Here is a 14,533-nt window from a genome sequence, read left to right on the forward strand (position 1 = left end):
ACAATTTGAGGAAAGGTATGAGAAATCCTGAGGCTCATAACAGGTCACCTCAAAACAGTAATTTAGATTTATTTCCGTAGAATTATGGCTGTCTAATCATCTTTTGAAGGAGGAGCTGGATTAGGAACATTTTAGTTTGTCACTTCCTTTTAGATACATTCCTGATCAAGTCTTGTGTTGCTATCTCCACCCATTCTTAGGTTTTTTTGTTTCTGGAAATTCATAGTTAGCTTGGCAAAAGAAAGTGTTATCAAATAGGAAATTCTTGAGCTTACGATCAGGTTGAATTACATGTTTTCTATCATGCCATATAAATGGAACTGGTCTTCCATGTCTGTTGTAACTTTCAACTAATGCAGTGTATTTCCGTTGGCTGTTTGAGGTAGACCTACACTGTAAAACTTTTCCATATTGTCACACAAGTAAAATACAGGATATTGTGTAACATACTAATTTCAGTACTGCTATTTTTAGTGTATAAAGGGTTGGGAGTTTCAGCAGAATCTTTCTTTTTGTTCTCAAGAGAGCATATTGAGCCAGAGCTTTGGTGTGCATAGTCAGAATATTATTTGGCAGGCACAAAACTGCTGCAGTTGCATCCTGGTTAGCTGCTTCTTTAACTGTAGGATGTGTAAGGTGATGCCAGTCTTTCTTCCCCCTAAACAGTCGAGTAATGTCAAAGTTGTTTAAGAATTAGTGTGGCTGAAGCAGATTCCTGCTGTTTAGTCTTAAGAGTAGATATTGTTAACATCAATATCACTTTGGAGGGTTTTGGTTTTGTTTTTTCTTTGTTTCAGGGTCCATTGTAAAACCTCCCAGCACACTGGCAAGAAGCAGTAGCTTGTGTCGATCAAGACGCAATGTTGTGCCATCATCTCCACAGTCTCAGCATGCTTTGCACTCCCCTGACCCTGACATCCTTTCTGTGTCGAGCTGCCCAGCTCTTTATCGAACTGAAGAGGAGGAGGAAGCCATTTACTTCTCTGCTGATAAACAATGGTACGGAGATTAGCAAAAGGCACTTGGAACTCTGATAGGATTATTTGAGATTAACAGTTTAGAATTAGAGGTTGAGCCAAGCCAAAAGTTAAAGTAATTTATAGGATAATATGAATTAATATAGTCCATGTGAACAGAGAGAGTTCTTGTCTGGTATGTGTATGTAAATAGTTAGCATGTCATATACAGTTAAGTAATGTTACAATCCAGGGTGCACTGAACTAACCCTGATTCTCCATTACAATATGTTACTGGCTTTTACATCTGAAACTAGGATCAAAAGCAATGTCAGCTACTGGGCGAAGAGAAGATGGATGGTAACACAATTCTTACAGCATGTTGAGCGTGTACCTACTCTTGTTACATGGCCTCATAGGAAAAGGTTAAATTCCTTTTGGAAGGAGCAAATGAGCTTGTTGAAAGGTAGGGACACTTGTCCTGAAGAAACTTTTTGTATATGATAGGCTTAAATCTCCTTCTTTCATTTCATAACTTTTCTGACTTCCCATGCCAGAAAGATAGTTTTTGTTCTGTGAAGTGAGATACCATGCTTGATTCTGGGCAAATGCTGCTGCCCACAAAAACAAGATCACATAAATTGATTAAGTTTAGATAATAAAATGATGTAATGTAAGTTGTAACTGAAAATGTTTAACTTAAAGCTTTTTGTTAATTAAATACTAAGAAAAAGTGTGGGTGGTGCTTTTAGACTAATGTTACTGATTCTAAATTAATCTCCTTTTTAAGTGCATAAAGGAAATAGTAGTTTCATTATGTTTTCTCCTCTCTTTGCTCTGACTCAGGGAAGTACAGGAAACAGGTTCAGAATGTGACTCCTTAAATTCATCCACTGGAAGGAAGCAGTCTCCTCCAGCAAGCCTTGAGATATACCAGACACTTTCTCCTCAGAAAGTATCCCCGGAAGAATTCTCACTGGAGGAATCATCTACAGGAGACTCCTCTTCTCTAACTGCAGATATTTCTAGGGGCTCCCCTGACTGTGTAGGCATGGCAGAAACTAAAAGTATGATCTTCAGTCCTGCAAGCAAAGTTTATAATGGAATCCTGGAGAAGTCCTGCAGCATGAACCAGCTTTCAACTGGGATCCCAATCCCAAAGCCTCGGCACACCTCGTGTTCTTCAGCCAGCAGCGATAGTAAACCCAGCCATGAAGCTGCTTCTGTCCCTAGGATAAGTAGCATCCCACAGGACCTGTACCAAAATGGTGAAAAAAACAAAAAGCCATCGAAAATAAAAAGCTTCTTTAAGAAGAAGTGTAAGTGAGGTGGGCAGAAGAAACCTATAGTAATGTTATAAGAACTTTATTTTTTAAATCTTTAAGAATGTAATTCCATTTGAGCATTCCAGACTGGATGCCCTAATGGAATGCTCTGTAGGTCAACTATATTTAACTGACTGTACTGTCAAAGGTCGTGCCAGCTGTCAATGAGAAATCATTAAAAAGTTCAGACAGTTTACATTAATTTCTGCCTATTTATTTCTCTTTTTTTTTTTGTCTTTTTTAGTGGTTTTTGTTTTTAATTTTGTTTTGTTGGGGCTTTTTGTTTCCTTTTTCTTTTTTTTTAGTTTATTCATAAACCATTTTTAAGCCACTTTGGACTTCTAAGCTTTAATGGACTAGTAAGCCTTTCTGGGCTTGCCAAAGTTTCTTGTTTACCGGAGCATCTTCCTATCTTTCCATAGAGCTAGGACATTTATCTACTGGACTTCAAGAAAAATAGAAGAAGTAGAACTAATTGAATTGCACTACTGTTTTACAGACTGGAGAAGTCTCTCTGCAAGTGAAACCGAAAGACTTGTATTTGACTGAGAAGATGAATCTTTTCACTTTTAGATCTTTTGGGGTTTTTAAGTAGAACTTAGGATTTCTAATTGACTTGTTTTCTGGAAATGGAAATGCCATGCTTTTATTATGGGAAGCTTTGTTAGATGCATTTATTATTAGAATGGTTCAAGTCCTGCTGTAAAGATCATGTTTTTCCCAGGACTTTCACTGTGATTTTACTTCACTGCAGGCTGTATGTCAAAAAAAAAAAAAGAGTAATTTAACAAGAGAAGAGGCTCTTGATTCCTTATGCAAGTGATGGATATGAAACTTGACTGAGGACTGAAAATATTCACCCTCTTAAAATGAGGAGGGGGGATTGTAGCTTTTGTTTACAGATTGACCGACAATGGACATTGGTTTCTGAAAGTTTGTACTGTGGTAAAGATAATAAATTGGAAACATTATTGTGCTTGGGAATGTTCCAATTTTAGCTGATGCTTGTTTCAGACATGTTTCAGAGGTCCTGTTAATTGAAAACTGTTGTAGGCTACATTGCTTATGCTTAATGCTGTGTATAAGTTATTCTATTTTTCGGATTAGCTATTAATGTCTTAATGTCCTCCTTTTGTAAGATTTCATACACTTTATTTTTGTATAGTTTGAAGATTTAGCTGTTCAGACATGTCTGAAGTAAATGGTATAATTTTATAATGCATACTGTTATACTAATTCATAATTTTAGATATAAATATAACGGTGAGACTCGACAACTTGAGATAAAAGCAGTTTTTATGTTAAGCTTTTATAGGGAGAGATGAAATTACTATGAGGTAACAAGGAAGCCTTTTTAGGGCAACAGTAGCTAGTTGTTCAAAAACATCTTTTTTTTTTTTTTTTTTTTTTTTTTTTAAACAGTTGGAGACAACAAATGTACTGCTTGAGCAACAGTGCCTTTTATTCAGTTTGTTTGAAAATATTAATACTGAGCAGGAATTTCTTTTGAGGTACATTCCAAAGAAATACTTCTTGCTCTAGTGAACACAAGCAGTTTACCCAGTGATGACTACATAGTTTCAGCTCTTCCATAGGGGTATTCTAGTTGCCTCAGTAACAGGTGCTACTGCCAGGGACCTGTGATTAGAGGCTCACTTCTTGCCAATATGTACATGCCGTACTGTATGAAAGAATTCACTGACTGCCTAAATTTTTTTTCTAGTAAGGAGCCTTCAAAACCTGTAGCTAAGTGAAATCAAATGATACATGTGTTTTTCTAGCATTTTCTATTTAGGTTCCACTGTACATAACCAATGTGTGTGTTCTGTCCTCAAGAAGCAGTGGTGATGTTAACAGAAGCATTTACTGTGGCTAGTGAAATGGTTATAAAATGGGATGGAGACCTTGCATGTGCAAGTACCTTAAAAGTCCTGGTACATTGATTAATTCCTTAAGAGAACAGAAGAGATCCAGGATTTTAATGTTTAACAAAGAACAATTGCTTGTCATCTATACAGAAGAGCATAGTAGGAATCAACTGTTTGGTAAAGTTTGGAGAAGAGAAAAATTGGTGGAATAGAAAATAACGAGAACACAATATTGATCCATTATTCTCTCAGTCATCAGATTGAGTAGCTATATATGCAAAAAAGTCATCACAAGGTAACAGTGGTCTCTGAACAAAAATTATACACTCTGTACATGGTAGGAAGAAAAAAAAGCAGCGGTGCAGAAAGACTTGTGCTGGAGAACCACCTCAGTGCTGAACCTTGTAGTTAGAAGACTGATGAAGTACTTGAACATGTATAAAAGGAAAAAAACACATAAAAGTAGGGAACTGATTTTGCTTCCCAAACAGCATAGAGAAGACTACTACCAGAAAAATGTTCAATTTTCACATCTGCACTTAAGAATGCTATAGCAATGTTGAATTTAAAGTAAGATCTGAGGCTGGATAGTAGATCTTGCAGTGTGAGGTTTGAGGAACCCTGTCTCTCATTACCAAAGAGGATAAAGCGATGTTTTGATACTGTTGAGTAAATACTGACATGTGGAAAAAAAATCTGGTACTGAGGAGTGGGAAGACAGCACTTCTTAATCCTGACATCAAAGTTAGAAAAGCTCAGAAGCTGTGAGTATTGTATATTGGAGTAAAAACTAATTTTAAGATCATAGGACTGGGTTTTAAAAAATTATTTTAATAGACCTTGTACACATCTTGCCACCTAAACTGCACAATTTAAGTGACTTACGTTGCTCCTACTATGGCTGCTGTAGAAATGTTTGTCATCAAACTGTTAGCATCCTTTTGTGAAGGTATATTGAGATCTAGGGTAGATCCTCACTGGCAAACGTCAAATCCAGTCTTAATGTTGAAGTACCTGGCATATGTCAACATCTTAGAAGTGAGATGATGTGCTTTTAAAGGTCCTCTATTTTTCCTCTGTTTGCTTAACAGCGTAACTTGAACTGGTTGTCAGTGAGTCCAGCCAGCATTCCGACCACTAGGATTTCGATAAGACATGTCAGTCATTTGAGACAATTATCTGGTGTCATCATCCTTAAATGGCAGTGGACCTCCTAAGCTCTAAACTCAGAATGGTTGTGATCAGAGTGGTGGGGGGTTTTTTTAGCTTTTATAGCTAAAATCTGTGTTCTATTTTAAGTTCTCCAGTATTGTTCAGATGATGAGGATCTTTGCTTTCTTAAATATTTTGTTAGAGTCTTTTGTCAGGACAGCAGCCCCTTTGTGGAAGGTGCCTAAAAGGCTTCTCCCTGAAGAGATTACCATTTAAGTCTTTCACCTGTAAAAGGAAGAAGTGTCAGGTGTGTGGTTCTGTAATAAAGAAGAAAAAACCCCCCAATTCTTCCAAAACTGAGTAAACCTAAACCTTTCCGTGATACTAAAGCTGTGTGACACTTCTTTCCTAATAGTGTAAAAATTTTAGGAAAGCCATTTCTGGTTGCCATGGGGAATACTTTTGGCCATTTTACAGTGGACTTAGAGATTAAAACAGTTGATGCTTTTTCCCTGCTCAGTGTTGGAATTTAAAATTGCTCAGTGGCAGTTCCAGGCATATGTCACCTTTTCTTTCTCCACTCCTTTCCTTTAATTATACTCCACTGATACCCAGGTAGCAGATTACACTTTCTGATAGGCAGTTTGCTGAAAGAGGGATGATTCTCCATCACAGTCAAGTTAATAATGTTGTAATAAGAATACAGTTCCTCATTTGGAAGCCTTGAAGATAGTGAAGCCAAGGATACTTGTCTTCACTTTTCTCATGGTATTTATGGATGCCAGCTTGAGTTAGGCATTAATTTACGACTGATTGAAAGCCTAGAAAGATAAAATTAATTAGAAATTGAAGCTTTAAAGATTTTGCCCTTTTGCTTCCCAATCTATGGAAAAACAGCATGCACAGGGGAAAGATTAGCTTTAATTAGTATTTCTCATACCACCAGCTTTTAGAGCTTCAGGATAGTTTCATTCCATTTCCAAGATACACTGCTGCAGAGGGATTACTACCTTAATTTTACAATGTATGCAAAGAAGCATTTATTTTTCATTTACTTACAAACAGGAGCGAAGAATGTAAATAAATTGAATGCTTAATTTAAAAAAAATAATTTTTTTTGGAAGCCAAATAGAGGAATTACTGGTTCTTGGACCTCTTTACCATTTGCTTATCTGCTTGTACAATATGTTAAGTAGGGTGAAAACAGTTTCCTAATCTGTTCCAGTTGCACTGACTAAGGTGATGCATTACTATCTCATGTTTGAAACACTGCTTGCTCTGAATTGCTGTAGGCATTTTAATCCTGGATGTTGCATCTTCATTGAATAATGGTTAAGCCTACTAAGACTGTTTCTGTGTGCTGGTAAACTTTTCTACTAGTGACTTAAACACATTTGGTATAACCAATAACCAAAAAAGGCTTTTGCAAGTAGAGTTTGACTATCTGACAGCATGTAAATGTTTAGGTAACATTCTTTGAGGCTTTGGTAGCACTTCAACAGTGTCATACACATTTTCAACAGATGAATTTCCCTTCCAGCCCTGCAGAGACGGTGCTGATCTGAAACTCCACTTAGTCCTCTTCTGCATAAACAGAATGCACTAATTCATATAAATTGTAACAATATTAACCTTTAAACTGTTATTCCCAGATGCTCTTGCATCTGACATTACTTATGCAAGATGGCAGTACTTATCAGTCCACTTCAGTCTTTCAGAAATAAAATGGATTTTTTTTTTTCCTACAGCTTTGAATCTTGCGTTTACCAGATTGTGTGTGTGTTTGTGTATTTAATGCTTCACTGAAATGAAAGTAGGAAAGTTGGTTTCTGTTTAGATGTTAAGGAAAGCACATTTGAGCAGGGTAAAAAGAAATGCCTCTTGCTCATTGCAGAGGATGAAAAAGAGCTCAGTGGTATTTCATCTACCCCAAAGTCAGAAGACTTTGTTCATGACTTACATTGCTGGAGACCAGAGGTACATTCAGTCTCAAAGCTTTCAGATCAGTAACTCTTTATCCCAGAAAAATACCCCTTTCTTCTTTAGACATACTCTGCAGGACATTACCTTCATATTTTTGTCCCATTTCTGACCCAGCATTAAATTTGGTAGTTACAGCACTAACTTATGTGGTTGCCAGACCTCTGAGGAGTTTCAGATAGTGATTTCAGTAGCATGTCTTAAAGTCAGTTTTGGTTTAATATGTGCTATCGACATCTGAAATAAGCCTTTGTCCTTTACATTCCTTTAATTACACTCAGTTCTTTGTGATCCCTCTACTGTTAAAATAATAAACAGGTACTCATAGTTGATTTATGTTCATGTTTAGAATTCAGTTTTTTTTTTTTCAGCTGAGAATTACTAATAGATAAGTGGTAGGTAGTTGCTTTTAAAGGCTAGATCGTGGTTGGATATTGTTGTAAAAACACTGCTGTTTCTCAGTTGAACTAAGTACAACATTGACTGGTGCAATTTGTGTTCAAGTGGTAAAATTATCCTTCTTAAATTCCCCTTTGCTTTTTATTTGTATCTTGATGCTTCACAATTATTTTTGAACTATAATTCATTTAAAATTAGCGTCAGTATGTCCAGCCCTACAGAAGTCAGTCTTCAGTTGTCAGCCATCAGTCCATTCTTACTGAACAGAATTGAAATCTTGAATATTTGTACTAGTTTATTAGCTTGTTAGGTAGTAAACTGGGTTCCTAGAAGTCTTCAGGTAGAAGGCAGAGAACTTCTGAAGTGAACCAGGTAACTTGGGTTCTTTATCAGCTTTCAAATCCATCTCCCAGTAAGACCGAGTCTCCCCAGGGGAATGTAGATGTACTTACTGCTTGGAACTTTGTAGTTAATTATATTTGGGTATCTAATTCTAATAACTTGCATGTGTGCTATGCTTGCTTGCTTTTCAATAGCTGACAAAATCTAGAGGAGATCTTGGGGGTTTGTTTAAAAAAACTACTGGTAAAAAAAAAAAAGACTGGCAAGAGAAATCTGCAATCTGCCAGCTGTGAACTGACTAGAACCAACAAAGATCCCAGCTTTTTGTCTGAAAGAATTGTTGAAATAGTTCTTAATGAAATGAAATGGGTAGTATGTTATTTTCACACTGCTCTCCTCCGAGCAACAAAAATAATTAAAATACCCTACATTTCAGCCAGGTTATTTGGGAGATGTTTTGCCCTGGTTTTAGTTTTAATTTAAATAACATTGAGTTGTAGTGAGTGTTCAGCATATTAATGCCTGACTTAAAAGATTAGCAGAATTTGAATGACTTGTATTGTTCTGTTTAATTACAGCTTTATAAAAATGTAGATATTTGCATAAAGCCTGTCATTGGATCTAGGTATGTTTCAATGACATAGCAAGAAGAGGACCAAGACAAGTAAATATGTGCACAACTTAAATTTTACTTAAGATACTTTACTGTTCTGGGAAGAGATGTTCTCCATGCAGATGCTGCTCTTCCTCTATTTGCTCTTAGCTTCTCTTTGTTTTCATTAGTTGAACTAAAATAAGAAACAAAGCCCTCAGACTGACTAGTTTCTGTCTCTCTAATATATACACACTGTACTTGCTTTTAACCTCATCTACTGCATGTTAATGCTGTACACAAATGCAGTTGGAATATTTCTTTGATGTTGTACAGCATGATGCATTTCATCCCCCTTTCTAGTTTACCTCCCATTAGCTATATATTGCTTTACAACTGGAAAAAAACGAATTTTGGGGAATTGAGTCTGTTTGCATATTAACAAATACCATTTTTTTTTCTGTGAGTCTTACGAGAAATGTCCTGCTTGGAGAGTCTCAGACAGTATTTTCCTGTGTTTATTCATGTTACTTTGCTTTATTTTATAAGTGGATATTGATTTTTGATGTGTTGTTACACTTAATGTTGAATAAATCTGACTTCCATTTTGAAAAGTGAAACTGTGTTAGTGACAATGTTATGTAATGTTAATTCATCTTAGACTGTTCCCAGAGTATATAAACTTTGATTGCTTTATTTATTTAAACTTTGGATAATTTTTCTTTGTTCTGCTTAGGATTCTAGCCAGTATTTCTTTAATAATAGCATGAAGCAAAGCTTGACAGCAATATTACTGGGAAGGGAAAGGTGGAGACAGTTTTATTTGGCAGCTAGGGTGCTACAGTTAGGATTGGAAATCCTGAGTCTTACTTCTTTTGTTGGAGAGAGACTTTCTGAGTTTAAGTTGCTTCATATTTTGAAGATTTTTTGGGTTTTGCTTATTTTCTTCCCAACAAGGTGGAAAGCCTTTCCAAATGGCTGTTGAAATAATGTATAGCCTCATAATTTTGAGTGTGAGGATTAGTTTGAGAACCTGTGGCTCTCAGCAGAAAAAAACCCCAAACAAAAGTCCTTGCTGCTGTTCAAAATTCCTTTTAACTTGTAGCAACTCTGAGAAGGAAGAAGTACTAGTTATACAAGAAGAGCTTTTAAAAAGTGGCTTCTCTTGTAAGCAGAAGTCTCACCTATGCAGAGGTGACGGGATTGCAGTGAGATAAATGAGTGAGTGACAATACAGGTGTGGACCACGGGATCAGTGTGAATAGTGTTTAGAAAACGTGTAGTGCAAAATAAATTAGCTTTTCCTGATAAAAACAATATTAGTAATCAATCTGTATATAATTATTTTCAATTGTAGCTATCTTCAGAAGTAATAACTTGCTATGAGTGAGTTGGTCACTGATTTAACTTAAATTTGTCCTTAGTGTTCTTGATTAAACAGTGTTAACTGTTTATCAATGGAATAAAGCATGTAGGCTGGCAAAGCCTAAATCAGGTGTGCATCTTCAGAGAGATAAACACCTTTCTGTTGGGGACCTACTGTTATTTTATCCAGAAAATTTTCATCAAGCCATTATGGCATAGCTTATAAGAAATGTCTTATTTTATTGCGGGACTTCGCACCCAAGCAAGTGGAACACACAGGATTCTAATCCCATGTGATATTACTGAGCGTTGGGTATTCGGCAAGCTGGTATTCAGTCACTGAAGTAGTGTATTCTTTTTTTTCCTAGATGAACGGCTTTTGATTACTGTTGAATCAGTCCATTTCCTTACCCTGAGAAATTTAGACTTTTAAACTAACAGTTTTACCAATTCCAGTGGTTGATGGCATTGCTTCTGGAATTCTGTAGCATCCTGCTTGCCATCGGTGAGATGGAGAATGTGGAATAGGACTGAAATGGGACAAGAAATCTCTTGTAGGGTCCTTTGGGCATTGAGCTATTCCTAGGGATAGAGTACTCCTGGTTAAGGCAGTTCTGGGTCAGTTTCATAAAGGTCTCCCATACTCCCTGTTCTTTTTAAGTGCCTTTAAGGATGTGCTAAGTATCTGCTAATGTAGCTATACAGCAAAAATTACTTATTTATTCAAGGAAGAAAAGTTTAACTGAGTTCCCTATGAGCTTAATGCTGCAGTACTTGCTTAAATCCTGTTTCTCTCCTACTTACTTCATATCACTTATCGCTTTTTCCCGTGTTTCCAAGAGGAAGTTAAATGGGTAATTCATCAATCTATGCTTAAATTCTGAAGGTCAGGGTTTGTCTGTATTCTAAGAGTTCTTATCTTTCAGCTAGTGGCTGATAATATTCCAGAAGTAGTTTCAGAACCTCATGCTGGATTTCGATTTGTTTTGTGTACTAAAAGTTACTCATTCTCCAGTTTTTCTCATTGGTTTTATACAGAGGAGGTTTAACAAGAGGAAAATATTGCAGAAAGTGTAAATTGCAAATTACAGCATGTGGGTGAACGCATGTAAATAAATGTGTGGGTGAAGAAAGAGGCTGGGAACAGGGGCACAGGAGGAGGAGTATGCTATTGCTTGTTTGTACTCAGAAATGCTTGTACTCGGGAGGAGTGTGGAAGAATGATTGGAAAGTTGAGGTATGTATGAGGGAAGTTCACAGACTACACAAACTATGTAATTGCTGAAGTGCTCCCTGCCTTACTCCTGCTCTCATGAAATACACCATTTTTAAGGTGCAGAGATAAATAAAATCCTAAAGAGGATTGTGAATCACAGTGCTGCTTTGTGGAAAAAGAATCCATTCTGCTTTCTGCTCAACCTATAGAATGTATTAATCCTTTTGTAGCAAATTTAGATAAAATTTGAGAAAGATAAATATCAGAAACAACATTCTATGTCCAGTGGTATATCCAGTGTTACCTGCCAGGAATGCTTCAAGATAGGTGACTACCATAAATATCTACACCACACCCCCCCCCCCCCCCCCCCCAAACCCTGTGGTGTTTAAGGTGTTTTCCTTTTTTTTAGTATGCTGTTGCCTAGTTAGAGCATCTAACAGCCTGGATAACTGTAGTTTATATTGCCAGCGATTCTGATTAATTTCTGTCTAGGGTGGAAGAAGTGGCAGAGACATGAGAAACACTTGAGTTTTGATGAAAGTTGATAAAATTATTGTATCACCAGTACCTAACAAGGTGTCTGAATGTGGGCTTTTTCTGATGAGGTTCATGATACTTCTTATAAAAAATCCTTGCAATTCATATGTCTAGACATTGCTGACTTGTTCAGCCAAAGGTGTGCTTTAATTGTGTAGTTTCTGCTTTGATGTATTTCTTCAGATTTTTAAACAGCAAAACCTCCAAATTTAATAAGTAAAAAAAAAACACCCAAAAAAACAAGCCCAAAAACCTCAGTTGAGAAACTTCAAATAGGAAAGAACACATCCTTTTAAAACAAGCTTTTTCTAGTGTAAAGTAGCTAAATATAACAATTAGTTATGTATCAGTGATGTTGATTTCTTGACAAGTGGCTCAACCCATCACTCCTTGTGTCTACCTCAACAGGAAGTTATGTTGTGAAGTAAGGTTGACTTCTTACTGTCTTGTGCAATGAAAAGTTTCCACAGTGCAATTTATGCCCTGAAGTGTACCTCTGCAACCTCCATTGTCTCAGTCAGGCCTGGGATACCTCTGCTATTTTGCTGTTGCCAATGTATCTCATGTTACAGGCAAACCGAAGTTTTTTGGGAAGTTCAAAGTTTTTTATTGGAATTTTGTTTTGTCAAGCCTGGAATACTTCATTCCTGGCAGGTCTGGTCAGAGCTACTGGGCATTGCTAGGGATCACATGTCTGAGGCCACTGCTGTAGCTAGTCGGTGCCATTGCTAATATTAGCGATAGACATGCATACCAGTTGAGGTTCTGCAGGGAGTTGAGAAAATTCTCATTCACTAAAATATTGAGGCTTTTTCTATCTAAATCATGCCAATATAAGAAAAATCCTTGAAGGAGCTCTTAGTTATTGCAATCTTGAATCAGGTTATAATATTTTCTTGAGAAGAAAAAATAAGTATTACTTTGTCTTTCAATTTCCCAAAGTGGTATGAATAAAGGAAAATGTATTTCCTCTTGCAAAGGGCTATGAAAGAAAATGTTCATGACAGCAGCCAAGAGTTAAGAAACTAAAGAGTAATATGTTCGCATAGCTGATGGTAACAGTGAAGACACCTCAAGACTCCATGTTAGATTTATCAGTATTTAACCCCATTAAAGATGGAGAAGACAGATTATGTATAAACAAGTGTAGAAGAGTGATTGGATGATCAATTTTAATAAATGCATGTTAGAAATGTCAGTTCCTTTTCCCTAGAATGCTCTAGATGTAATTTAGAACTGGAGACAGAAACCTGGCAGCCTGATACAGAATTTGGTGTTGAGCTGCTAGTCAGCTTGAACATGTGTGATGCAGGATTGGAATTTGGTGTGCAGAAAATACAGTGATAAAGACATTTAAAGTATGGCCCGTTGTGCAAGGTAATCAGTAGCTGCTGTGATGCTGATTTCTCTTTTAAGAGCTAACGTGGCTCTTTTTGAATCTATTGTATTGAGAGATGTAGTGTATTCTTCATTATAGTAAGCTAAAGAGAAAACCAAACCGGGGTCCTCCACGTGTCTGAAGAGACTCTTGCTGTTGAGAGCCCCCATTAATAACATTGAATAGTAATAATTTGAGAATTATCTGGAGATCCTGTAATTTAAAAATAAAGGTCCTGCAGAAGTCCTGTGAAAGGAGCTGCACAAAAGCAGAAACTCCTGCTATCATTTTCTCTGAATACAGCTAAAGACCATATACTTTCCCATTCCTTGCTCCTGAGTGTATAGCAGAGAATACAGTTCTGCTGCTTATGCTCCCTATTTTAACTAGAGCTATTGAAATTAAGTGTAAGATTCCCAATAAAACATATTAGTTCATACGTTTATCTAGACTCTGTTAGATATACCCTTTGTCAAACTTGGGAAGAGTATTTGCCTCATGCTGCTTATCTGCCATACACATCTGCAGGTAAAAGGTGATGTATTTTGGCTCAGATGATCATCTTGCCATTTTGGTTTCTGCCAGATCTTTCAGTATTCCTGTAGAACCAAACTGCTCTGAGATTTGTATGGAAATAATTCAGCCTGCCTTGGCACTAATTAGCTGCAACTGCAAAGGCTATTTTGGATTTGTATCTACTGTAGTTAAGAATTCTCAAGTGTCCTATTTTCCAGGGGAGCTCAGACAAACCTATTATCAAAGAACTGTGATTGATTTTGTTGCATTACAAGCAAACGTTAATTTTCTTCTTTTGTTCCAGAGAGAGAAGGAGGTGTATGTTTTCCATCCCTTTAAAGATGCTCTTCATCTCCAAGTGCTGTGTAAACTGGCATATGTTAAATTCTGAACATCAATGGAGAAAGCAGCACTGTAATTCACACATTTTGATTTGACAGCTAGGTCGCAAATATGCTAACGTTCAACTTGTTGGTTATTATTGCTGCTCCTTTTCACAAGGGAAAATTAGTATGCACATTAGAGGATGACTTCTCTACAAAGAATTATATAAACCAGGCAGGCGGCTCAATTTCATAGCTGTTTGTGAAAAAGGCTTTTATTTCTTACTGTATTCCCTGTCTGGCAGAAGTCAAACATTCATTTGAACAGAAAGACTTGGAAATTAAACAAATAGTTCCCTCACTTTTAAATGCAACCTGAACTCTGCTGAAACACTAGCTGTTTCCTCTTATTTTTTCTTGATGTTCTTGCACTGATGAATCACTGTTTTAGTGCTGTGTTCATAATATATCACATTCATTATTTGCCTGCTGAAGACTTCAGGGAAATCCGTGTGTCCTACCAGTGGATGCTTTTACATGGCAGAAAAGAGGGGATTATAGCAGCAAAGGACACCTGCTTT

The 14,533-nt window shown here is 36.7% G+C and overlaps 1 protein-coding gene across 2 annotated transcripts in view; it reads left to right on the forward strand.

The window, feature by feature from the left end:
- Nucleotides 1-9,276, forward strand: part of STIM2 (stromal interaction molecule 2) — a 79,565-nt gene extending 70,289 nt beyond the window's left edge. The window contains exons 11-13 of one of the 2 annotated variants that reach the window (XM_074904628.1): nucleotides 798-999; nucleotides 1,274-1,422; nucleotides 1,803-1,953. In XM_074904628.1, coding sequence (XP_074760729.1) covers nucleotides 798-999; nucleotides 1,274-1,422; nucleotides 1,803-1,840 — 389 coding nt within the window. In that variant the 3' untranslated portion in view covers nucleotides 1,841-1,953. Of the gene's footprint in view, nucleotides 1-797; nucleotides 1,000-1,273; nucleotides 1,423-1,802 lie in introns of both variants that reach the window. The other variant, XM_074904627.1, reaches the window with a different exon arrangement.
- Nucleotides 9,277-14,533: the final 5,257 nt, after the last annotated feature.

The sequence above is a fragment of the Athene noctua genome, chromosome 4 (assembly GCF_965140245.1).
Source record: "Athene noctua chromosome 4, bAthNoc1.hap1.1, whole genome shotgun sequence".
Taxonomy (NCBI): Eukaryota; Metazoa; Chordata; class Aves; order Strigiformes; family Strigidae; genus Athene; species Athene noctua.